General features: G+C 35.9%; 1 protein-coding gene across 3 annotated transcripts in view; it reads right to left on the minus strand.

The window, feature by feature from the left end:
* Positions 1-26687, minus strand: part of LOC123311455 (eukaryotic translation initiation factor 4 gamma 3-like) — a 123084-nt gene that overhangs the window by 19458 nt on the left and 76939 nt on the right. For all 3 annotated transcript variants that reach the window (XM_044895441.1, XM_044895442.1, XM_044895440.1), the window contains 10 exons: positions 6494-7081; positions 3958-4097; positions 3174-3281; positions 2926-3111; positions 2649-2852; positions 2409-2558; positions 2270-2354; positions 1572-1782; positions 613-877; positions 267-432 (listed from right to left, as the gene is read on the minus strand). In XM_044895441.1, the coding sequence (XP_044751376.1) occupies positions 267-432; positions 613-877; positions 1572-1782; positions 2270-2354; positions 2409-2558; positions 2649-2852; positions 2926-3111; positions 3174-3281; positions 3958-4097; positions 6494-7081 (2103 nt within the window). The remainder of the gene's footprint in view (positions 1-266; positions 433-612; positions 878-1571; positions 1783-2269; positions 2355-2408; positions 2559-2648; positions 2853-2925; positions 3112-3173; positions 3282-3957; positions 4098-6493; positions 7082-26687) is intronic.

The following is a 26687-nucleotide window of genomic DNA, read 5'->3' on the forward strand; positions in this document are numbered from 1 at the left end:
AAGCTCCTAAAATCTATACCAAATTATTCAAACTCCATAATAGAGATCATTCATTGTTTCTCAAAAAAAGATTTGAATGTATGAGTCGTACAAATCTTTGAACAATAACAAAGATTTTTAAAACACACTTTGCTTTAGCACCACCAGAACACCGCTTCATCTAACACAGATAAACCGGTTGCCTAGGTAGTGCACGGTATTGAAAGAATATATATTTCCTTGAAGTAAAAGCTATATTATCCCCGAATTATGCAAAATGGACTTACCAGAAATCTTCTTATCATTTTCCATCAAATGAGTATTTTCCAAACAAGAAAATCTGTTAGATGTATTAGTAACATGTTGGTTCGAGACTGGCGCAGGTTTAAAGGTGGAACCTTTGTTCCATTTTTGAAACATGGCCGACTGTCCTAATGTCTCGTTCTCAGTTAACTGAAAATTAATAAAATACTTGAATGGGAGCACTTTGAATTTTTCAATTGGTGTAAATCACTACATGTCATCAGATATGTTTATATTTTCCTCAGTAGAAGTCAGGCCACTACTTTCATAGAGCATCACTTGTGAAAATTCCTAAAATTCTGACCTATTCTACAATCAAATTTTACTCACACCATGCTTCAGCTTGTCCTTGTTTACAGTCAAAAATGACGGCTTTTGATGACTATTCCATTCATCTTGATTGTTACGCATTTTACTTCTACCCATTTCTCTATCATCTCTACGGGGAGTGCTAGGAACAGAATTCATAATTTGAGAGTTCAGTTGCTCAGTTGCAACATCCCTCGCTATTTGATCAATTGTTTTAGGACCAGCATCTTGACGACGTGGCACCCATTTGTTTTTCCTAAGATCTATGACATCCTGCAGCATAAATCTGAAAATGAAAAAACAAATTCAGTCATACCCAAAAACAATGAGATGATAACACAATCTTCGAGAGAAGATGGTGATAAGAATCAGTGAATGGAAAATATTTGATGAAAACATGATGAACAACAATAAACAGAATTTGTAGGTAAACTGGAATTTATTGCTTCAACAAGATCTCTAGAAACCTAACAACAGTAACCCACCAAAAATATATGATCTTTCAAAACCTCATAAAGAGGTTCTGTAACTAGTAACGATATAGTATTACATGTACATTCACAAATGGACAACTTACTTATACTAAAAGTTCGAAAAATACACTCCGTCGCCTCTCTCCACTCCTATCGTTTTTTTAATCAAGTTTACTAAAAAAGATTCGATAAAAAGTACGATAGTAATAGAGAAAGGCGACGGAGTGTATTTTTCGCACTTAGTATAAGGATTTCCAAATGGTTGTCACGACGAGATGATCTCTTATGAGCATTGGAAGCAGTTCCTGTGAAATGTATAGGAATATGTTCCCATACTTTATTTCGAGAATATAGAATTTGAAATTTCCATAGGAAATGTCACATTTTTTCTATGGAATTGCATTCATACACATTTGAGAATCGGGCCCTTGGATAAAAGTTCCAATGCTTTGGGATATCAATGGAGGCAGTCAAAAAAGAATAAAATTGTGACTGAATTTATCTCACCTGATACGACTGCTAACTTCTTTACCATCTACAATTTTCTGCATTGTATCAAAGTAGCTTGAAATGTCTTTACTTTCTTCAAGCTTTCTGCCTATTGTAGTAAGCAACCTACATAGACATTCTAAACTTTCTTCATCTTTATGTGTAAGTAATACACTCATACAAACAGTCATTATATTTACTGTTAACATGTTTATCTTGAAAAGCTCCCCTGAAAAAAAGTATATTAGCTATCTGTTGATATATACAAAATATTTGAATGAGATTTATAAAATTCCGATTAAATTAACTCGTCTAATGATCTCAAATGTTAAGTGTGAAAAAGAAAACTGTCAATAACGGTTTCATAATTTCAGATTGAATATTTTTGTTATTTAGATCAAAAATCATCAAATTCACTTGACTGATGGATAGAAGTCTCGCGCTGGAATAATTATACTAGTGTCCATGTACCATGTCCGCTTGGCTGCTTAGCAGTGAACTCAATAAGAAATCTCATCATCGAGTTCACTGCTGATAGGTCGCGGGCTCGTGTCGCGACAACAGAAGTGAATATTTTTAAAGATCAGATCACAGTTACCCCAGATTCACACTTTACCCCTCATGTGCAACGAGTTATTTAAAACGGAATTTATGACCTAACCTATCGCCTGCGTACGTATCTACAAATTACAAAAGTTGTTTCATCAATTACTTACCGATAAATCTCACATTACCCACGGATCTCATACGAATTCTTCTCCTAGTTTCTTCTAATTCCTCCTCAAGTTCTTTTTTTTTGTCCTATGCAACATAATTTTTGAGTTTAGAATGTAAGAAAAGTTTCTATATACTTACAGGATCCTGACATTGTTGAATTTCTTTAATTTTATCTTCCGTTTTAGACTCATCTCTAGATTGCTTCTCAAATTCCTCTTGACAGCGAGTTATAAGAAGCTTACGGAAGTTCACCAATTCTTCTTTTCCATCATCATTTATTTTAGTTACCTAAAATAAGTATAATTGATGATTTACCAATAAGCGCAATAATGTGAAATATTGATTCAACTAAAAAACCAGGGCGTAATTTGTATTTACCTGCATCAGACCAACTTCCATACACATTTTTGCATAAGCGACAGCAAAGTTAGGCTCATCGATAGCTTTCTCGAAAACCAAATTTATGACCCCTTGTAATCTTTCAAAATTATCCACTTTGAGAGCTTTAATTTGATTTAGAAGCGTGTCGAATTTTTGGGGGGTCAATTTATTGAGAACACCTCTTACTTTTTTGTACAATTCCTGAAAGTCAACATGATATATTGTTGAAGTGAAAAAAATACATGAAATAATGATTTAAAAATTTAGAACTTACTTCAGTTTTACGCTCTTCTTCAGATTTATTTTCAGACTTGGCTAAGCGGCCAGGCTTCCAAGCATTTTCTGTTTCATGGAGTTTGATGTCCTCTCGTAATGATATGGAAATTTTATTACCCCCATTGACTGATTTGCCTCCTTTATTACCTAGCTTTCCACTCAAGCTGGGATGCTTCGTTATGGTCTGAAATATAATAATTCATAAGAATAATTTAAAATTAGTATGTAAAAAACACTTCAACTTACAGATCCCTTCATTGAAGAATTCTTTCCACCGAAAGGCATAAATGGGGGAGCGGTAAAATCTTTGCCCATCATATTCGAGGAACGATTATCGCGATTGTCCATGGCTCGCTTAAACAAATAACAAAAATATATATTATAATTACGTCTAGAACATTGAATAATTTATGATGAAAAAATGTATCAAGCTTTCTTGTTATCATTCTGAATGATTCCTTTCATCGTTTCAGCAAGCATACGTTAGTCAGAGTTTATCTCATTTTTAAGTGAAAAACAAGGAGGTCCTTGAGGATGACTGGCGACACGTTGGAAATAATTTATTGTGAACATTTACGATTATTCTTTCTAACGTTACAGCAAGCATACGCCAGCCATCTCAACAGATTTCTTTAAATCATCCGGCTTCACTTAATTCGACAAAAAATTGTAATGAAGCTGTTTAGTGAACCCCCAAGATGACATATACTTGGCGAAACATTGGAATATGTTTGATGGTCTGGAAGTGCTAAAAAGCCAATAATTTTGTCGCCAGTTATGTTGATATATATTACCATCAGGGCTAACTACTAAGGTTTCTTTCCCAAGAACATCGATCCTTGAGTTTTGATCAATGATAATCAAAGATTCGATGCTTACGGTTATGATTATAAAAATGGAATTATCGAAATTGTTGGCACCTCAATAATTGGTTTTCTTCACTTTCAGACCTCAAAAGCCCATAAAAAACACTAAATCAATAATTCTAAAAATGGAAATCATACCAAATAAATCCAATAAAGAAACTAACCTGTCGCGCTGCTTCTGAATACTCCAAGGTTTCAGGAAGGTTCGGAGGTTTCACTCTTGCAGTAGGAAGATCTCTAATTGCCATAAGAAATTCCCTATCATATTTCTTGTTTCCATCTAAATTGAAAGGAGACCATTGTCCTGAAAATTACAAGATCATATACTCCTACAAATTTGCCACCAAGGTACATCTTATCATTATTTTACAGAGTTTCACAAGCCATTGATTGCCAAATCAAACGATTCAATATTATTTCTGTTTCCATAATAAAAATACCGAAACATTCCTGAATATATTGAAGAATTAGCACTTGAAAATCATTAAATGGGCTTTTATTGATAATAATTTGATCCACGAATCCTAATCCAAATGATCATTGCTGGTTTATACAAAACGATACCCATCTGTTAATCAAACGCTAATTCATTTATCAAGTTTAGTCTGGGTAGGAGTAGTAGGTAGGAATATATGGATTGTTTGAAAGGAGTATTATAGTCGTTGAAAAATTATCAATACAGATTAAGGGTGTTTCGACTATTTTTAGGGCAAGACTCCAATGAGTCAACTATCGTCGACATTTTCAGGAGCACCTGAGAAACAGAGACCTCGTAACAAAAAGGTTAGATTTTGTTAGGTAAAACTTAAAACCCTGAAAATAAAAATGAAAACTTAACCAACATCTCATAGGAGTCAGATTATTATAAATTATAATAGATATTGAGACGAGGCCAATCGGCCTATAAATCTAAATATCTATAAATGCTAAGAAGATATGCAGTTCGATTTGTTTTCAAGTGAGTACACTGTTAAATATCTGGTTCGGCAGGAAATATTATCTTCTCATGGTTTAGATTGATCTGGTTCACGATGCGTTGTGTTACGAGTTCGAAATAATATTTGCTTGCATAATTCTATGTACCTTCCCTTGCATCTTTTTCAGTTGCTTCTGAAGAAGTCAACGATTATTATTTTTTCTACAAGCGTGCGCGTTCAACCTTTTTCCCGCACGCATTCCAAGTTGCAAAGAGTCACTTTCCCAAAACGTGCGGGAAAAACGCCTGCTATTTCTTTCCCGCACGCATTTGCGTGCGGGAATGGATTAGCAGAGGTTTTTCCCGCACGCAAATATTATAGAGTAAATTAAATTCTATCATGTTTCTATGCATAGAACGTCAACGATGAGAAACCCATAGTAATGACATTCAGAATTACGTCTGTCATTATATATGAATTAATCAAATGAGATATGATCTGTTTCGTGAAATAGATATATTTATATATTTCAAGCGCTTGTAGAAAAAATATTGTTCCTAACTCTTGCGGAAAGTGTCTTGCCCGCACTCAACTGCTTACCCGAACTCTGCTTCGCATCGTTCGGGCAACGGCAGTTTCGTGCGGGCAAGTATCACTTTCCGCACTTGATAGGAAATAGTTATTTTCCTATCAAGTGCGGAAAGTGATACTTGCCCGCACGAAACTGCCGTTGCCCGAACGATGCGAAGCAGAGTTCGGGTAAGCAGTTGAGTGCGGGCAAGACACTTTCCGCAACAGTTAGGAACAATATTTTTTCTACAAGCGCTTGAAATATTTAAATATATCCATTTCACGAAACAGATCATATCTCATTTGATTAATTCATATAAAATGACAGACGTAATGCTGCATGTCGTTACTATGGGTTACTCATCGTTGACGTTCGGTGCATAGAGACATGATAGAATTTAATTTATTCTATAAGATTTGCGTGCGGGAAAAACCCCTGCTAATCCATTCCCGCACGCATTTGCGTGCGGGAAAGAAATAGCAGGCGTTTTTCCCGCACGTTTTGGAAAAGTGACTCTTTGCAACTTGAAATGCGTGCGGGAAAAAGGTTGAACGCGCACGCTTGTAGAAAAATAACTATTTTCTACAAGCGTGCGCGTTCAACCTTTTTCCCGCACGCATTCCAAGTTGCAAAGAGTCACTTTCCCAAAGAGTGCGGGAAAAACGCCTGCTATTTCTTTCCCGCACGCATTTGCGTGCGGGAATGGATTAGCAGGGGATTTTCCCGCACGCAAATATTATAGAGTAAATTAAATTCTATCATCTTTCTATGGACAGAACGTCAACGATGAGAAACTCTTAGTAACGACATGCAGAATAACGTCTGTCATTTTATATGAATTAATCAAATGAGATATGGTCTGTTTCGTAAAATGGATACATTTATATATTTCAAGCGCTTGTAGAAAAAATATTGTTCCTAACTCTTGCAGAAAGTGTCTTGCCCGCACTCAAGTGCTTACCCGAACTCTGCTTTGCATCGTTCGGGCAACGGCAGTTTCGTGCGGGCAAGTATCACTTTCCCACTTGATAGGATAATAACTATATTCATAAAGTTATCTCCCCTTATAAGGCAAAAATGTTTCTCCTGGTCTCATCTATACAACTAAACAATACGTATATTTGTCCAGTATATGGTGAAATACCCTTTACATGCATAATTTTCAATCATTCAGTTAAGTAGAGAAATATTATTTTAAACTACAGTATTTACCTTGTTTGTAAGGGAGTTGAGACTTTTTATCTGCAACTTGAGTGGGAACAGGAACAGAATTTTCATTTACAGCTGTAACAGCTCTGTCATTAGTAACGACAGCTCTATCGGTTTCATCTTGGTTATTATTTTCAGTCAACGAGGGTACATAGGGTGAGGGTCCAGGGAATCTACCCATGAATACATTGGTCACCTCCCATTTCTTTTGGGTAGTTTTAACTTCGAAAGTAGGTTTGGCTGGAGCACTTTGATTGCTCTCAGCTTTAGCTGCATTGTCGTTAGCAGCATCATTTTGGTCATTCACAGTAGTAGTCACATTATTTTTAATGGTAGTATTAGCATTCATAAAATCAGTTTGATTTGTTGTAGTAGTTGAGGTAATTGGCGATGGTGTATTTGCATTTGCGGTATCTGAGATTTGAAAGACATCCATGTCGTTGCCTTCCTTGCTGGCGCCTTTAGAATTAATCTCATTTTTCTTGATTGTTTTACTACTCGATTTAGCTGGCTGAGGGGAAGGGACATTTGGTCTTTGATTATTATTCTTATGGTTATCCTTCTTCTGACTGGAGTTCTGTTTTGATTTGGCTGAAAAAAAAAAGATTAATGAGTTTAAATTAATTTCTTTATGCACATTACAGATTAATACATAGAAATATAGTTTTCATTGCATTGTCTAGGTATGCCATACAATACCGAATGTGCAGTCGGTCAAGTGTGTAAAAAGAAGGGAGAAGGTAAAGTGCAAACTTTTGAGGTACAAGATAATGACCGCCACCAGTCCAAAAAAAAAAATCGAAAAAATTCATGAGCGACATTTTAAGGCCTTACTTTCGCTAAAAATCGGCTTCCAATTCAAGAAAGTATGTACAAGGTGGCATTTTCATTGACTTTTCGCGAGTTTTCTAGCGGTAACTGTTCGCATTTCTGTCGAATATTCTCTTTTAGGGCTGCGATTGTCAGAGGCTTGTGAAGATTATGTTTCTTTGACGTAATAGCTTGTATGGTTGAAAAATATACTATAAAGAGAGGCCAACTATTATTGGAAATAAATGCCGAAAATAATGGCCACATTAATTTATGTACAAATTGATTTCATGATAGTGGAAAGGCTCTTTCAAATGGAACATTGTTTTGAATTAAATTTACAATGTTGCAACTGATCAATGTTTGTTATGATCGAAAGTTAGATATACGACATCGCAGAATTTTTTAACTTTTCGAGCTCTACGAAGTTGCAGTTGACCATTTTTATAGTTTACTCAGCGCCAGCCTCAAAAGCCAGAAATGAATGGGTTGATTCCGAAATTTTAACAACTTTAAAAACATAAAAAATAACCTTGAGTAACTTTCATTTGCATTTTTTACAGCGGCTTGTTAGATGAAAATCCAAGGATTAGCAGGGGGGATTAACAAAATATCTCACCCTATAGGTCGTATTCAGCATTTTGGTAAAAACCATCATTTCCATCAAAAAATTTCGATCAACGGGTATTTTTCACTTTTTATTACATATTATACCTATATCAAAGTCGTAAATCTACGGAGGGTTGGTATGGGGTAGTTCTTGATGCACAAATTTTTTTTTCACCCTGTACGCCGTGTTCAGAATGTTTGTAGAAACCATTTTCATAAAAAAACGAGAACCATTTTTTTACACTTTACTGTATCAATGTAGAGTTCAACTTCGGATGGTTGGTGGGGTGTAGTTTTTGATGCACAAAATATTTCACACCCTAGCACACTAGGTCGTGTTCAGTATGTTTGTAACATCAAATTACCATCAAAAGACCCCTTTCGCTGAAAAGCCTAAAATATACCTTTATGCAGGAAAAAGTACATACACGTCAGAATTATTTTTTTGTGAGTTATCATTGATAAACTTCATTTTTTTATAATTTTCAAGCTGTTCTATTTCATAAGAAACCGAGTAAGAAAGGCTTATAATTTGAAACATTTGAATTGGAAGAAAAAGTATGGCATCTCAACAGGCTGCAGAAAATCAAAATTATAATGTCAATAGCCTACTCAGTACGGTTTTAAGCTCGGAATTCAGGTCGGTATTGGAAATAACCCTGAGTGAGTAGTGATAATCGAAGATGATTTGAATTTTTCAAAATGTTCACTACAATGTGAAATTCATAAAACTACCTAATGTTAGGAATGTTTCCAGACACAATGCGAATGCGGCTAAAGCAGGACGACCAACTCTGTTACAGTTTTCTCTCGACAACTAGTTTGAACATTCGAAACAGCTGTATGAACAGAATCGAACAGAAATTCCTAAATTGCATAATTATAATCATGGGATAAGAATCGATACTTTATGTAATTGATAGAGGTTATTCCCAACATCACAACCTCTTAATATTTCTTCAGTATAAAGTATCTTAGTATGAAAATATTATAGATCTGTTAATAGGTTTATCTATTTTGAGATATTTGATAACAATCAATGGTAGGCCTAATAAGAAGGCGAACGTTCACTATCACTGTCAACTGTTAAATCAGGTGGGATATAGAAAGCCACGCCGGTTGTTTCGCAAACGACCGAACAAGAATGGGTGCTTTCTAAATTGGGACATTGAAATGCATAATGAGCACATTTCGGGAAATACCTAACCTTTTTCGAAGGAGTTATTGGAAAATCTTTACCTTTACTAACTGTCTGCCAAACTCCAACGTCCATCGTGAAGTTAAAATGACTACAATTCCCTAGAATTCCGCATTGGGAATTATTTCCAGCGAAGATGCGATAAATTGGCACGCACTCCGATTATGAATTTTTCAATTTAAATTGGTTTTTAAAAGAATCAAAAGCGATGGATAAAAGGGTAAGAAAATTTGTATAAAAACTGGGAACGTATGGCGACAAGGTCAAACTGCAATATGTATTAAAAAAAAGACTATATAAAAATAACACTATACACTTTCTATTTATCTTCGATCACAAATTTTTTTTATCACTTCGATGCAAAAATAGGCACCTAGGAAGAGAAAATACATCGAGCGAAATTATTCGATTCTTAACCACGTTGCGTACGACCCATGTGGTCGACGCTTATTGAGACTTAGGCCAGCCATATTTGTTCGTGCTCGGCTAAAACCGAGGAGTTACGACTGATCAGGCGCATGTTGTCTACGTATAACGCAGCGCATGCTTGGGAAATCGCATAATTTCCCGAAAAATCTGGTTTTTAGAACGATTTATTATATCAAATCTTACTCTTCAATTCCTGCCAAACATTTTTTTTGAACTACGATCTATATTACTCTGATGAGGGTCTTAAAAAAAAACAGGTAAGTTAGGGAGATATGCTTCTGATTTCGATAAATCGGAACTTTTCCGAAGAAATTTACTTTCAAATCTGGTTTCGGCACATTTGAATCGAAGGTATAATTACATGTTTTCTTATATCTCTCTATTATGGCACGATGACACGAGTAAAACCAAAATACATAATATTTCAAACGAATTTTTTTGTTGTACTTTGCTGATCCTGGTAAGACTATTTTTTCGGCATTATTAGGTATCGTAACAATATGTGAAACAATAAATTATTGCATAGTTTTTCTTGTACATAGGTTATTCACGAATTGAAAGTAGAGTTTCCAATCATTTGGTTCCCGATATGAATAGCTGAAACCGAATATGCTCGAAAAACATTATTCGCGTATGAACCGCATTCAGAAAATTATTGAAAGACTCAAAATAATTAACAGTAACACCCTACGAAGCTAATAATAATAAACCCAGAAGAAATACTAGGTATATTATTTCATTTGTTTGACAGTCTGTCGATAAAGAAGGTTATTGTGGTTACTTTGGTGGAATTTGATGGATTTTGAATGCTTCTAGAAATTTTTTTAAGACGGTATTTGTACCCAATTTTTAAAGAAAAGCTATTGTAAAATTTTTGAAATTCTATGCTGAGGAAGAAAACACATTGCACCTTCGTGAATCTTGATACGAGACTAATAACAATGAAAAAGTTTTGAGACGATAATGGGTAACGACAAATTTGAAACTGAATTCCAATCTAACTGCTAGTATCACGAAACTGAAAATATTTTCGAAAGATAAATACCGAGAGATTTTGAGCAAATCACAAGTTTCAATTTGAATTCAATCTAGCTTGAAAAATCCAGTGATCCAGAAGCACTCATAATAATTAATACACATTATAATGAAAATGAGTGTTCAGCTTCATGTTCAATTGTTCTGATTGACAGAAACGGCCATACGCTAATGCTTTAACCCACAGAACCGGGACTTTTTCATTAAAAAAAAACTATTATCCTCCCAACAGAGGGTGCATTACAAACTCCTTGATATACATGAAAATCAGTTTTGAATGAATATTGGCCCATTCGAGTATTTTTCTACAATATTTGGTAGAAATGTGAATGCCCAACTGGACTAGGTAGTTCAACTAGTTCATTGTGACTTATGTTGGTAGGATGACAAAGAATTTCCTTAAGTTGAAAGCCCCAAAATATGGTGGTAGTCGAGGATAGTATTTGTCAAAAGATCACAACGACAAATTTGGAATTATAACTTGAAAAATAGCGGTGTGAAGTTGGCTGACAATTTCTAGCTGACAGAATCCCGAAGATACCCGAAGCGGCGACGGCCGCCAGTGGCGTACCCCTACTATTATTTTCGCCGAAAAATCGCTTCTGCATTACGAAATGAGATTAGTAGTGGAAATAATATAAATATTTGATGTTTGGCATATATAAATTTGATAATTCGAACAATTCGTTGGAAAATGAATTTGTTCGATATATTTTTTCGATCAATTGAACTGAAATCGTCTAGGCGCGAAGTTCAATCTATATAACTTCTATGTTTTTATCAGTTTCAAGATGAGATTTTCACTCAGATGATGGTCAACTATTCAGGATTCATAATCCGTAAAAAACTTTACTTGCACCCCTTGCACACTACCCTTTTTCCACCCTTTTCCGTATAAAACACCGAATTTGCGCTAGGAAGCGGCGCAGTCAGCTGACCATAACTTCTATCTTTTTATCAGTTTCAAGATGAGATTTTCACTCAGATGATGGTCAACTATTCAGGATTCATAATCCGTAAAAAACTTTACTTGCACCCCTTGGAGACTACCCTTTTTCGACCCTTTTCCGTATAAAACACCGAATTCGCGATATAAAGCGGCGCAGTCAGCTGACCATAACTTCTATCTTTTTATCAGTTTCAAGATGAGATTTTCACTCAGATGATGGTCAACTATTCAGGATTCATAATCCGTAAAAAACTTTACTTGCACCCCTTGGAGACTACCCTTTTTCGACCCTTTTCCGTATAAAACACCGAATTCGCGATATAAAGCGGCGCAGTCAGCTGACCATAACTTCTATCTTTTTATCAGTTTCAAGATGAGATTTTCACTCAGATGATGGTCAACTATTCAGGATTCATAATCCGTAAAAAACTTTACTTGCACCCCTTGGAGACTACCCTTTTTCGACCCTTTTCCGTATAAAACACCGAATTTGCGCTAGGAAGCGGCGCAGTCAGCTGACCATAACTTCTATGTTTTTATCAGTTTCAAGATGAGATTTTCACTCAGATGAAGGTCAACTATTCGGGATTCATAATCCGTAAAAAACTTTACTTGCACCCCTTGCACACTACCCTTTTTCGACCCTTTTCCGTATAAAACACCGAATTCGCGATATAAAGCGACGCAGTCAGCTGACCATAACTTCTATTTTTTTATCAGTTTCAAGATGAGATTTTCACTCAGATGATGGTCAACTATTCAGGATTCATAATCCGTAAAAAACTTTACTTGCACCCCTTGCACACTACCCTTTTTCGACCCTTTTCCGTATAAGACACCGAATTTGCGCTAGGAAGCGGCGCAGTCAGCTGAACATAACTTCTATGTTTTTATCAGTTTCAAGATGAGATTTTCAATCAGATGATGGTCAACTATTCAGGATTCATAATCCGTAAAAAACTTTACTTGCACCCCTTGCACACTACCCTTTTTCGACCCTTTTCCGTATAAGACACCGAATTTGCGCTAGGAAGCGGCGCAGTCAGCTGAACATAACTTCTATGTTTTTATCAGTTTCAAGATGAGATTTTCAATCAGATGATGGTCAACTATTCAGGATTCATAATCCGTAAAAAACTTTACTTGCACCCCTTGGAGACTACCCTTTTTCGACCCTTTTCCGTATAAAACACCGAATTTGCGCTAGGAAGCGGCGCAGTCAGCTGACCATAACTTCTATGTTTTTATCAGTTTCAAGATGAGATTTTCACTCAGATGATGGTCAACTATTCGGGATTCATAATCCGTTAAAAACTTTACTTGCACCCCTTGGAGACTACCCTTTTTCGACCCTTTTCCGTATAAAACACCGAATTCCCGATATAAAGCGGCGCAGTCAGCTGACCATAACTTCTATCTTTTTATCAGTTTCAAGATGAGATTTTCACTCAGACGATGGTCAACTATTCAGGATTCATAATCCGTAAAAAACTTTACTTGCACCCCTTGCACACTACCCTTTTTCCACCCTTTTCCGTATAAAACACCGAATTTGCGCTAGGAAGCGGCGCAGTCAGCTGACCATAACTTCTATGTTTTTATCAGTTTCAAGATGAGATTTTCACTCAGATGATGGTCAACTATTCGGGATTCATAATCCGTAAAAAACTTTACTTGCACCCCTTGCACACTACCCTTTTTCGACCCTTTTCCGTATAAAACACCGAATTCGCGATATAAAGCGACGCAGTCAGCTGACCATAACTTCTATTTTTTTATCAGTTTCAAGATGAGATTTTCACTCAGATGATGGTCAACTATTCAGGATTCATAATCCGTAAAAAACTTTACTTGCACCCCTTGCACACTACCCTTTTTCGACCCTTTTCCGTATAAGACACCGAATTTGCGCTAGGAAGCGGCGCAGTCAGCTGACCATAACTTCTATCTTTTTATCAGTTTCAAGATGAGATTTTCACTCAGACGATGGTCAACTATTCAGGATTCATAATCCGTAAAAAACTTTACTTGCACCCCTTGCACACTACCCTTTTTCCACCCTTTTCCGTATAAAACACCGAATTTGCGCTAGGAAGCGGCGCAGTCAGCTGACCATAACTTCTATGTTTTTATCAGTTTCAAGATGAGATTTTCACTCAGATGATGGTCAACTATTCGGGATTCATAATCCGTAAAAAACTTTACTTGCACCCCTTGCACACTACCCTTTTTCGACCCTTTTCCGTATAAAACACCGAATTCGCGATATAAAGCGACGCAGTCAGCTGACCATAACTTCTATTTTTTTATCAGTTTCAAGATGAGATTTTCACTCAGATGATGGTCAACTATTCAGGATTCATAATCCGTAAAAAACTTTACTTGCACCCCTTGCACACTACCCTTTTTCGACCCTTTTCCGTATAAGACACCGAATTTGCGCTAGGAAGCGGCGCAGTCAGCTGAACATAACTTCTATGTTTTTATCAGTTTCAAGATGAGATTTTCACTCAGATGATGGTCAACTATTCAGGATTCATAATCCGTAAAAAACTTTACTTGCACCCCTTGGAGACTACCCTTTTTCGACCCTTTTCCGTATAAGACACCGAATTTGCGCTAGGAAGCGGCGCAGTCAGCTGAACATAACTTCTATGTTTTTATCAGTTTCAAGATGAGATTTTCAATCAGATGATGGTCAACTATTCAGGATTCATAATCCGTAAAAAACTTTACTTGCACCCCTTGGAGACTACCCTTTTTCGACCCTTTTCCGTATAAAACACCGAATTCGCGATATAAAGCGGCGCAGTCAGCTGACCATAACTTCTATCTTTTTATCAGTTTCAAGATGAGATTTTCACTCAGATGATGGTCAACTATTCAGGATTCATAATCCGTAAAAAACTTTACTTGCACCCCTTGGAGACTACCCTTTTTCGACCCTTTTCCGTATAAAACACCGAATTTGCGCTAGGAAGCGGCGCAGTCAGCTGACCATAACTTCTATGTTTTTATCAGTTTCAAGATGAGATTTTCACTCAGATGAAGGTCAACTATTCGGGATTCATAATCCGTAAAAAACTTTACTTGCACCCCTTGCACACTACCCTTTTTCGACCCTTTTCCGTATAAAACACCGAATTCGCGATATAAAGCGACGCAGTCAGCTGACCATAACTTCTATTTTTTTATCAGTTTCAAGATGAGATTTTCACTCAGATGATGGTCAACTATTCAGGATTCATAATCCGTAAAAAACTTTACTTGCACCCCTTGCACACTACCCTTTTTCGACCCTTTTCCGTATAACACACCGAATTCGCGATATAAAGCGGCGCAGTCAGCTGACCATAACTTCTATGTTTTTATCAGTTTCAAGATGAGATTTTCACTCAGATGATGGTCAACTATTCAGGATTCATAATCCGTAAAAAACTTTACTTGCACCCCTTGCACACTACCCTTTTTCAACCCTTTTCCGTATAAAACACCGAATTCGCGATATAAAGCGACGCAGTCAGCTGACCATAACTTCTATGTTTTTATCAGTTTCAAGATGAGATTTTCACTCAGATGATGGTCAACTATTCGGGATTCATAATCCGTAAAAAACTTTACTTGCACCCCTTGCACACTACCCTTTTTCGACCCTTTTCCGTATAAAACACCGAATTCGCGATATAAAGCGGCGCAGTCGAAGCGCCTGATATCTGTTGCCGAAGTTTTGATAAACAGAAAATATGACAAATATTAATTATCATTCAACTCTGTTAATTATGTTACAATTATCGATTTTGTTACACTTTATTGGTCAACTCTATTTTTCCGAAAAATTATGTTACAATCTGATAATTATATCATACCGGCAACAGTGGCAACAGTGCCACCAGATGACCACCTGCCAACGAGGAAAGTTCAAGATACTTGTGGCCCTCTTCCTATTGGATAGAAACCGCAGCAATCTTGACATATTTGATTTACGACACAATTGCGCTTGCTTTGAAGACGCCGCTCTGAGCTGTTTGGAAAATATCTGTAAAATTTGAATAATTGGGTGCTTCGACCAAATGCAACTCTTTTTAAATGATCCACACTTGTGCAGTGCAGTGTTGCCAATGGTAATTTATGGAAAAATCCGAAATATCTGACAAAAAATCCGAAAAATGCGATGCTTTCGTAACTTGATCCGAAAAAAATCCGCTCGTTCATCGAGCAATTAATAACATAGAAGTTATGTTCAGCTGACTGCGCCGCTTCCTAGCGCAAATTCGGTGTTTTATACGGAAAAGGGTGGAAAAAGGGTAGTGTGCAAGGGGTGCAAGTAAAGTTTTTTACGGATTATGAATCCTGAATAGTTGACCATCATCTGAGTGAAAATCTCATCTTGAAACTGATAAAAAAATAGAAGTTATGGTCAGCTGACTGCGTCGCTTTATATCGCGAATTCGGTGTTTTATACGGAAAAGGGTCGAAAAAGGGTAGTCTCCAAGGGGTGCAAGTAAAGTTTTTTACGGATTATGAATCCTGAATAGTTGACCATCATCTGATTGAAAATCTCATCTTGAAACTGATAAAAAGATAGAAGTTATGGTCAGCTGACTGCGCCGCTTTATATCGCGAATTCGGTGTTTTATACGGAAAAGGGTCGAAAAAGGGTAGTGTGCAAGGGGTGCAAGTAAAGTTTTTTACGGATTATGAATCCTGAATAGTTGACCATCATCTGAGTGAAAATCTCATCTTGAAACTGATAAAAAGATAGAAGTTATGGTCAGCTGACTGCGCCGCTTTATATCGCGAATTCGGTGTTTTATACGGAAAAGGGTCGAAAAAGGGTAGTCTCCAAGGGGTGCAAGTAAAGTTTTTTACGGATTATGAATCCTGAATAGTTGACCATCATCTGAGTGAAAATCTCATCTTGAAACTGATAAAAAGATAGAAGTTATGGTCAGCTGACTGCGCCGCTTTATATCGCGAATTCGGTGTTTTATACGGAAAAGGGTCGAAAAAGGGTAGTCTCCAAGGGGTGCAAGTAAAGTTTTTTACGGATTATGAATCCTGAATAGTTGACCATCATCTGAGTGAAAATCTCATCTTGAAACTGATAAAAAGATAGAAGTTATGGTCAGCTGACTGCGCCGCTTCCTAGCGCAAATTCGGTGTTTTATACGGAAAAGGGTCGAAAAAGGGTAGTCTCCAAGGGGTGCAAGTAAAGTTTTTTACGGATTATGAATCCTGAATAGTTGACCATCATCTGAGTGAAAATCTCATCTTGAAACTGATAAAAAGATAGAAGTTATGGTCAGCTGACTGCGCCGCTTTATATCGCGAATTCGGTGTTTTATACGGAAAAGGGTCGAAAAAGGGTAGTCTCCAAGGCGTGCAAGTAAAGTTTTTTACGGATTATGAATCCTGAATAGTTGACCATCATCTGATTGAAAATCTCATCTTGAAACTGATAAAAACATAGAAGTTATGTTCAGCTGACTGCGCCGCTTCCTAGCGCAAATTCGGTGTCTTATACGGAAAAGGGTCGAAAAAGGGTAGTCTCCAAGGGGTGCAAGTAAAGTTTTTTACGGATTATGAATCCTGAATAGTTGACCATCATCTGAGTGAAAATCTCATCTTGAAACTGATAAAAACATAGAAGTTATGTTCAGCTGACTGCGCCGCTTCCTAGCGCAAATTCGGTGTCTTATACGGAAAAGGGTCGAAAAAGGGTAGTGTGCAAGGGGTGCAAGTAAAGTTTTTTACGGATTATGAATCCTGAATAGTTGACCATCATCTGAGTGAAAATCTCATCTTGAAACTGATAAAAAAATAGAAGTTATGGTCAGCTGACTGCGTCGCTTTATATCGCGAATTCGGTGTTTTATACGGAAAAGGGTCGAAAAAGGGTAGTGTGCAAGGGGTGCAAGTAAAGTTTTTTACGGATTATGAATCCCGAATAGTTGACCATCATCTGAGTGAAAATCTCATCTTGAAACTGATAAAAACATAGAAGTTATGGTCAGCTGACTGCGCCGCTTCCTAGCGCAAATTCGGTGTTTTATACGGAAAAGGGTGGAAAAAGGGTAGTGTGCAAGGGGTGCAAGTAAAGTTTTTTACGGATTATGAATCCTGAATAGTTGACCATCGTCTGAGTGAAAATCTCATCTTGAAACTGATAAAAAGATAGAAGTTATGGTCAGCTGACTGCGCCGCTTCCTAGCGCAAATTCGGTGTCTTATACGGAAAAGGGTCGAAAAAGGGTAGTGTGCAAGGGGTGCAAGTAAAGTTTTTTACGGATTATGAATCCTGAATAGTTGACCATCATCTGAGTGAAAATCTCATCTTGAAACTGATAAAAACATAGAAGTTATGGTCAGCTGACTGCGTCGCTTTATATCGCGAATTCGGTGTTTTATACGGAAAAAGGTCGAAAAAGGGTAGTGTGCAAGGGGTGCAAGTAAAGTTTTTTACGGATTATGAATCCCGAATAGTTGACCATCATCTGAGTGAAAATCTCATCTTGAAACTGATAAAAACATAGAAGTTATGGTCAGCTGACTGCGCCGCTTCCTAGCGCAAATTCGGTGTTTTATACGGAAAAGGGTGGAAAAAGGGTAGTGTGCAAGGGGTGCAAGTAAAGTTTTTTACGGATTATGAATCCTGAATAGTTGACCATCGTCTGAGTGAAAATCTCATCTTGAAACTGATAAAAAGATAGAAGTTATGGTCAGCTGACTGCGCCGCTTTATATCGGGAATTCGGTGTTTTATACCGAAAAGGGTCGAAAAAGGGTAGTCTCCAAGGGGTGCAAGTAAAGTTTTTTACGGATTATGAATCCCGAATAGTTGACCATCATCTGAGTGAAAATCTCATCTTGAAACTGATAAAAACATAGAAGTTATGGTCAGCTGACTGCGCCGCTTCCTAGCGCAAATTCGGTGTTTTATACGGAAAAGGGTCGAAAAAGGGTAGTCTCCAAGGGGTGCAAGTAAAGTTTTTTACGGATTATGAATCCTGAATAGTTGACCATCATCTGATTGAAAATCTCATCTTGAAACTGATAAAAACATAGAAGTTATGTTCAGCTGACTGCGCCGCTTCCTAGCGCAAATTCGGTGTCTTATACGGAAAAGGGTCGAAAAAGGGTAGTGTGCAAGGGGTGCAAGTAAAGTTTTTTACGGATTATGAATCCTGAATAGTTGACCATCATCTGAGTGAAAATCTCATCTTGAAACTGATAAAAAAATAGAAGTTATGGTCAGCTGACTGCGTCGCTTTATATCGCGAATTCGGTGTTTTATACGGAAAAGGGTCGAAAAAGGGTAGTGTGCAAGGGGTGCAAGTAAAGTTTTTTACGGATTATGAATCCCGAATAGTTGACCTTCATCTGAGTGAAAATCTCTTCTTGAAACTGATAAAAACATAGAAGTTATGGTCAGCTGACTGCGCCGCTTCCTAGCGCAAATTCGGTGTTTTATACGGAAAAGGGTCGAAAAAGGGTAGTCTCCAAGGGGTGCAAGTAAAGTTTTTTACGGATTATGAATCCTGAATAGTTGACCATCATCTGAGTGAAAATCTCATCTTGAAACTGATAAAAAGATAGAAGTTATGGTCAGCTGACTGCGCCGCTTTATATCGCGAATTCGGTGTTTTATACGGAAAAGGGTCGAAAAAGGGTAGTCTCCAAGGGGTGCAAGTAAAGTTTTTTACGGATTATGAATCCTGAATAGTTGACCATCATCTGATTGAAAATCTCATCTTGAAACTGATAAAAACATAGAAGTTATGTTCAGCTGACTGCGCCGCTTCCTAGCGCAAATTCGGTGTCTTATACGGAAAAGGGTCGAAAAAGGGTAGTGTGCAAGGGGTGCAAGTAAAGTTTTTTACGGATTATGAATCCTGAATAGTTGACCATCATCTGAGTGAAAATCTCATCTTGAAACTGATAAAAAGATAGAAGTTATGGTCAGCTGACTGCGCCGCTTCATATCGCGAATTCGGTGTTTTATACGGAAAAGGGTCGAAAAAGGGTAGTCTCCAAGGGGTGCAAGTAAAGTTTTTTACGGATTATGAATCCTGAATAGTTGACCATCATCTGAGTGAAAATCTCATCTTGAAACTGATAAAAAGATAGAAGTTATGGTCAGCTGACTGCGCCGCTTCCTAGCGCAAATTCGGTGTTTTATACGGAAAAGGGTGGAAAAAGGGTAGTGTGCAAGGGGTGCAAGTAAAGTTTTTTACGGATTATGAATCCTGAATAGTTGACCATCATCTGAGTGAAAATCTCATCTTGAAACTGATAAAAACATAGAAGTTATATAGATTGAACTTCGCGCCTAGACGATTTCAGTTCAATTGATCGAAAAAATATATCGAACAAATTCATTTTTCCAACGAATTGTTCGAATTATCAAATTTATATATGCCAAACATCAAATATTTATATTATTTCCACTACTAATCTCATTTCGTAATGCAGAAGCGATTTTTCGGCGAAAATAATAGTAGGGGTACGCCACTGGCGGCCGTCGCCGCTTCGGGTATCTTCGGGATTCTGTCAGCTAGAAATTGTCAGCCAACTTCACACCGCTTTGAAAAATAAACATTTCTGTATTGACACACTACACGTAATTATGCGGAAGATTATGTGAAGAGGGGAAAGAACATAATTTTTTTAGATCAATCAATCAATAGATTATACGAGTACAAAAAAAAGCAAAATTTTATGTCCACAAAACATGTCATTGTAACCAGAATTACTTTCTCGAGAAAAGTTTTACAATATATACATAAGTATGAGTTTAGATGAAAATATAAGATTTGGGTTCCTAGATTAAACTGATGTAACGTCCAAGTGGATAACCAATATAAACTCTTTTCAAGCATCTGAATGTGTCAATAATTAAATATTCTTCCATAGTAAAAATAAAAATACCTTAACAATGACTCCTTGTACTTTTCATGCAAATATCTTCCCTTCGTTTATTATAAACGATAATAATGTTCATAACATACTTTCGAATTCATATTTTGTAGAAAATTAATTGTGATAAAATAAGAAATTAATGAGATTTTTTATGTAGAACGGACAACATAGCACTGATGTATAACACAAAAATGTTTTGACAAGCGTCATAACCTCACATTTCGTATACAGTGTGGAATGTGTCAAATTTTCGTAGCCAGCTTTAATTAAAGTGAATGGAGTGTACACATAAAGAGAAAGAAAGCGATTTCGATCAAACGCACTATGGAAAAAAAAAGAGTCAATCAATTTTAAGCACCAACAAAATAAACTGTGCGTCTCCAAAAGACGTGATGCGCAATATGATGCGCACTCAACAAATGATATATTTACTGAACACAATTCATGCAAAAAGGGTTTCAGTTTTGAAAGCTTTCAAGTTTCAATCCAAATCCACTAGTTAACAAATTTTCTAGCCAATTCGAATAAATTTGCTGTGTTGTTGTTAATTAAAGAGTTGCAGCTAAATTGTGCAAGGTAAATTGCATTCATATCATGAATGATATTCATCATTACTTATAAAATCTGGCGCAAACTTAGTAATAGTAATAAAAATAATATAAAAACAGTTACCTTTCCTTCTGCCCATTATAACTGGATGGCTCAGATATAAAAAATAATAGAAAAATGTCACAAACTGTATGTACAATGCATCCTTTTTACGCACTCATAGCAAAGGTTATAAATAAAACAATGTCTCTAGAACCTGGTGCCAAGATAACTCCGTAAAATCAAATGGCGAAAAGAAGCAGATACAAACATTCAAAGCACGTGTTCACTGTTCTGTTTGTATAAAATCGTAATAACTTAAAATGGCGTCGAAATGTTCCAAACACTAGGATTCTTCAAGATCCTTCGCAAGAAGTCCCAAAAAACAACAAAGTTATTATGAATGCACAGTATTTCAGCAAGCTTCGTTGTTTGCACTTGAAGAGAGATGAAGAGTCGGTGAACACATCCGAATATACCCACAATTTTTGAGAAACTCAATGCCACACTGACTAGGAATACTGAATAACTGAATGCAGATTCAACACGTGGTGCAGAATTTCACTTGAACTCCCCCCACAATCATATTTCGAAATCTGTGAATTCTAGGGCGGGGGAATCAGTGAAGGCACTTCTAAAATCCCCCACTACTAGAGAATTTAGAGATCAGAAGTTTCGAAACCGAGTATCAACAATAATGATTTTGATAGACTTGAAAATGAAAACTTGTACTTCACAATTCAAAAAATGATATTGCAAACCATCGGATCAGTAAGGAAAAGCAGAATGAAAACAGTCTTCAAAACGCGATCTAATGGTTGATGTTATCTTTATCAATAATCAAGCTTATTTATAGAATTTCGAAAATCTAGTATTAAGAAAAACAGCACAAGGATAATTTTGAGAGAGTTTCGTTATTAGATTAGACGAATGATCATCTATTTAAGATGAACGAGAATCGTGTTCGAATAATCCAATATTCGAATTTTTCGTTATATGTATTCGAATTCAAAATTTTAAGAATAGTGAGAAACAAAACCGAATGCTAGTCTCAGAATTTTGTTTCCCCCTTTCGTTACAGAGAAACATGCACCGTTTCATTAAACTAAGATTGAATTTTCAAATCAAAAATCACGTTTAAGCATCAAGTTTCTATGAAAAAAAGCAGCAGAATTTGATCTTACAGTAATGAAACGATGGCTAATTAGTCTTTCATTCAATTGAAATAAAAGGTCTCATTATACATATATATTTTGATTGGTATAGTTTCATTCGTTTCCGAGAAATATTCGGTACATTCTTCCAAGGATTATCTCGAAAATGTTTCAAAAGGATTCAGGTAGACTTGTGATGTCGCTTGACTGTATTCAAAGGTAATCTGTTAAACATTTGAATTGTTGATATTCCAAAGCTCTAGGTACTGGGCATTAGGAACAAGTCATGTAACTAGAGAAAACGAAATTTTAACAGAATTCTACAGTTAGATGATTTATGACTGCGAAGATCGAAGCCTGCTGTGCAAGGTATTGTCAGAAAACCCAACGATTTAACGTTCTTTCCATGAAAGGGGAGAACACTATGCAAACCAAGACTTAGCCTATGCTCATTTTTTGTATGAAATGTTAATCTATCGACAAAATCTCTATAAATGAAAGAAAAAATTTTGAGTAGTTTCCCATTCTTCGCCTACTAAAATATATCTTAATACAAAAGGTGATTTAAGGGTCTATTCGACGTTTACATAGAACTAATCATAATTTTGTGCTGAATATTTGCATGCTGCGTTTTTCGACAATGAAATTTTTTCCTAAAACATATTCAGGCCTCTGCCAACTTTCTTCTTTCAAATGGCACACAAAATTTATATTTTTGCATCGTTAGATAGGTAGCAGATTTGATGGCGATTCCAATAGTAACCACTCCTTGGATAGAAACTCAACGGTCTATGATTTATTGGAATTCTCAGGAAAAAAAAAGTGAAATTGGGAAATCACATTAATATTATTATTTTTGCTGAGGTTTTTTTTTTGGTCATACTATATGGAACAACTCTGCTGGGGAACTTTTGTGCAAAAATATCGTTACAATTTTCAATTTTTCCATTATGTCGGATTGAAACACTGTTTGCTGTTTGGAACCAAAATGTAGAGGGTGTTTATTAGAAGATCATTGACAAGATTTTCAAATTATAATTTATATTTTTATTGTTTCAGTCGGTTCTACGTATACTCCATTCACTTTTATTTTAGCAGTCGGTTGGCCATGGAAATTTGACACATTTCACTCTGTATGGTACGAAAATGTGGGGTTATGACGCTTGTCAAAACATTTTTGGGTTTTAAATCAACGCTATGTTGCCCGTTCTGCGTTAAAACTTCTGTTATTACGTATTTTATCACAATGCCGAATCTCTCCGGAAAATATGTGACGAACATAATTGAAGTTTATACAAACTGATTGAAGGCATACCAAATGCAGTTATTTGCATGGAAAATAAAAGAGATCAGTATAATATCATAATATGCACTAGCTTGAGCAGAGTTCATGTTCGTTATCTTCTTTGGCTAAAGTTTCATCAGTTGTAGATTTCAAAAATATTAACCCGAAGATGAAATGCATATGTTGCAATGGTTGGGAATGGGTATCCCCCGTAGGAATTAACAGATAATTACAAGAATGTTAAATTCTTCAACAAAAATCATCTTGCATCAATATAAGTAAAAGGAATTAAAGAAAATTTCAATCAAGATGAACTTAATGCATCGATATAATAAAAATAATTAGGTATTTATTGGTACCTCGAGACATTTACAATGTATAGGACAAGTCAAATAAAAATAGATTTAGATAGAATTAACAGGACAACTGGCGCGTATTTGTGGCTGTGAATCTTAATACATCGATATAATAATAATAATTAGGTATTTATTGGTACCCTAAGACATTCACATTCACTTTTTTGGATCTCCCAATAGAAGGAAATTCTTTGTCATCGTCTTCATTCACAATCTTTCTGATTGTGGAAATATTCAGCTGAAATATAAGTCGTTTAGATTCATATGAATCATTATATAAATTCTCTTACATTGTCTGACGTCTGACGTATTGTGGATTTTAGAATATCAGGGTATAACTATTTGAATGAGCGGACCTGAATTCTAAATAGCACTTCCTGAAACCCTGTCTCTTTTTTCAATCACTTTCGGCATTTTCGTAATATTAATTGATAAAAGTTATGGCAACAGCGTTATGACATTAGCGATATTTCATGAGTGCCAACCTTACTCCGTTCTAGTTACAAAAACTTGAGAAAATTATTTCATGGCAAACCGACTGCTAAAATAAATGTAAATGCAGTATAGAAAATAGGGGAGGTTACCCAAATAAACCATAAAACTAAAATGAGAAAAAAACTTAAATATGTAATTATGACATTTTATGAATTGTACTTTATAAATTGTACGCTGGGATTGTTGAGATGAAAAATTCATGAAATGTCAAAATCACTTATTGAGGCATCGAATTTTCGTTTTTTTTTTTCTATGACTTCCGGAAATCACAAAATAATCAAGCTGGTCGAAATGGCTCCTTTCTCTTATTTCAAGTTTTTTTTTGATGAGTGTGAAAGTTTTCATTTTAGGTGTAACGTTTAATTGAGTTAACGCTTTCTATGTGGGATCGACTGAAATAATGAAAAATCTTGTGTTTTGATGAATTCAATTTGTCCAACTTGATGATTTTTCCATGAACCCACTGTACATTTTAGGTTCGAATAGCAGACAGTGTTATAATACTCCATAATAGAAAAATTGAAAATGGAGACGATCTTTTTATAGGCAAAAGCTCACCAGCAGAAAAATTCCAAAAAGTGTGATCTCCCGTTTTCGCCATTTTTTCATGAGAATCCCAATAGGTGGGTTTTCACTCAAGATATACTGCTGGAATTGCCACCTAATCAGCTATCTAACGTTGCAAAATATTCTTGGTGTGCCTTTTGAAATGAAGATATAGTACTCTGTTCTCGCTATAACCGGAAGTTGCAGAGGTCAGAAAATATTTTGGGAATAAAGTTCATTGTTTAAAACCCCAACATGCAAAATTTGACACAGAATTGTGATCAGTTCTCCATGAACGTCTAATAGACCGTCGCGAACAATTACCCTGTATAAAAGTCGCTATTTTTTTTCGTTACAGATTTATTACTCACGATTCAAGATAGTCTTCATTGTTTGTTATGAAATATTCATTCTGCCATTCATTATTACGATTCCATTAGATGCAGCTGTATACATCGGGCTTAACGAAGTTAATTTAATTATTATAAATTTATGTTTGGTAGGCATCATCCACCTGCAGACTAGGTGGTAATCCAATTGGTTCTTACATCATTCGGATGGCGAAGTAATATAGTGAAGTTTGTGAAGCATGTTTTTTCTCAACAAGGACTACAAGGAGATTGTAAATCCATAGTTTATTTCTCATGAAATAATTCGTTAGTCACTATTTCGAATAATGGGAGAAATTTCCAAATGTTAATGCAGTCACAATATATTTTTCAAGTTTTTCTCATCAAGAAGTTTCATCTTTAATTTAACATTTAACCAATTTGTTCGATAAATATGTAGGTATGTACCTATTATTTTGTTGATAACCGATAACTACTAAGATTTGTAACTAATGGGTTAAACGTATTCGAATGTTAGTTTAATGATGTGGAATTTCTCTCCCTCCAGAGGTATTATAAAACAGTGAGTAATGATTCAACCAAATTGTAAAAGGTAAAGAATTAAAAACTTCAAAAGCTCTTAAATAATTCGTTAACGAAGAGTTTGTTAGCTCGATTAACATTTCACACAAAAATGAGTGTGGGCTCCCTTTTCATGGAAGGGTCGTTGAGTCATCTTACAAAACTAAGCATAGCAGGTTTAAACCTTCGAAGTCATAAATACTCTGTAGAATTATTCAGTACCAGGAAAATTTCGGTTTCTATAGTAACATGGCTCGTTCGTAAGGCCCAGTTCCGAGAACTTTCGAAAATCGTCAATTGTTCAAGAGATAACCTGTAAATATTAATATGTACTCCAACCCTGCAGTGTCATAAATTTTAGGAGTCATAACCTTCATGTGACGAAATCGGCAAGTAGAAAGTTTGAGGGATTTATTTATGGTAACAAATTTGCGAGAACCTTTAGGTAACATGGAATAATAAAGCAGTTCGAGATGGTTTTTCTCCTTATTTCAAAGTTTTTCCATGATAACTCTGAAAATCCATTTCAGATATAGGTTTTATTTAGGTTACTCCCATTGCTTTTTACATAGAATAGACTGAAACAATAAAAAAATCAGGTTGTAATTTGAAAATCTTGAGTTATGTTGAATTCTATTTGTCCATCTTGATGATCTTCTTATAAACACCCTGTACATTTTAGGTCCAAAAAGCAAACAGCGATTTTTTTTTTTTTAAAAGCACCCCATCAGCAGAAATAAGAAGTGTGACTTTCCATTTTCACAATTTTTTTCATAAACATTCCTATAACTCATAAACTGTCGAGTTCTTAACCAAGAAGGGGTAAATTATTGAAATTGCCATCAGATTCGCCAAATAGCCGATTTGGTTAGATAACCATACGAAGATATACTGGGTGTTTCAGTTGATAAAAGA

Source organism: Coccinella septempunctata, chromosome 4 (genome assembly GCF_907165205.1).
Source record: "Coccinella septempunctata chromosome 4, icCocSept1.1, whole genome shotgun sequence".
Lineage (NCBI taxonomy): Eukaryota > Metazoa > Arthropoda > Insecta > Coleoptera > Coccinellidae > Coccinella > Coccinella septempunctata.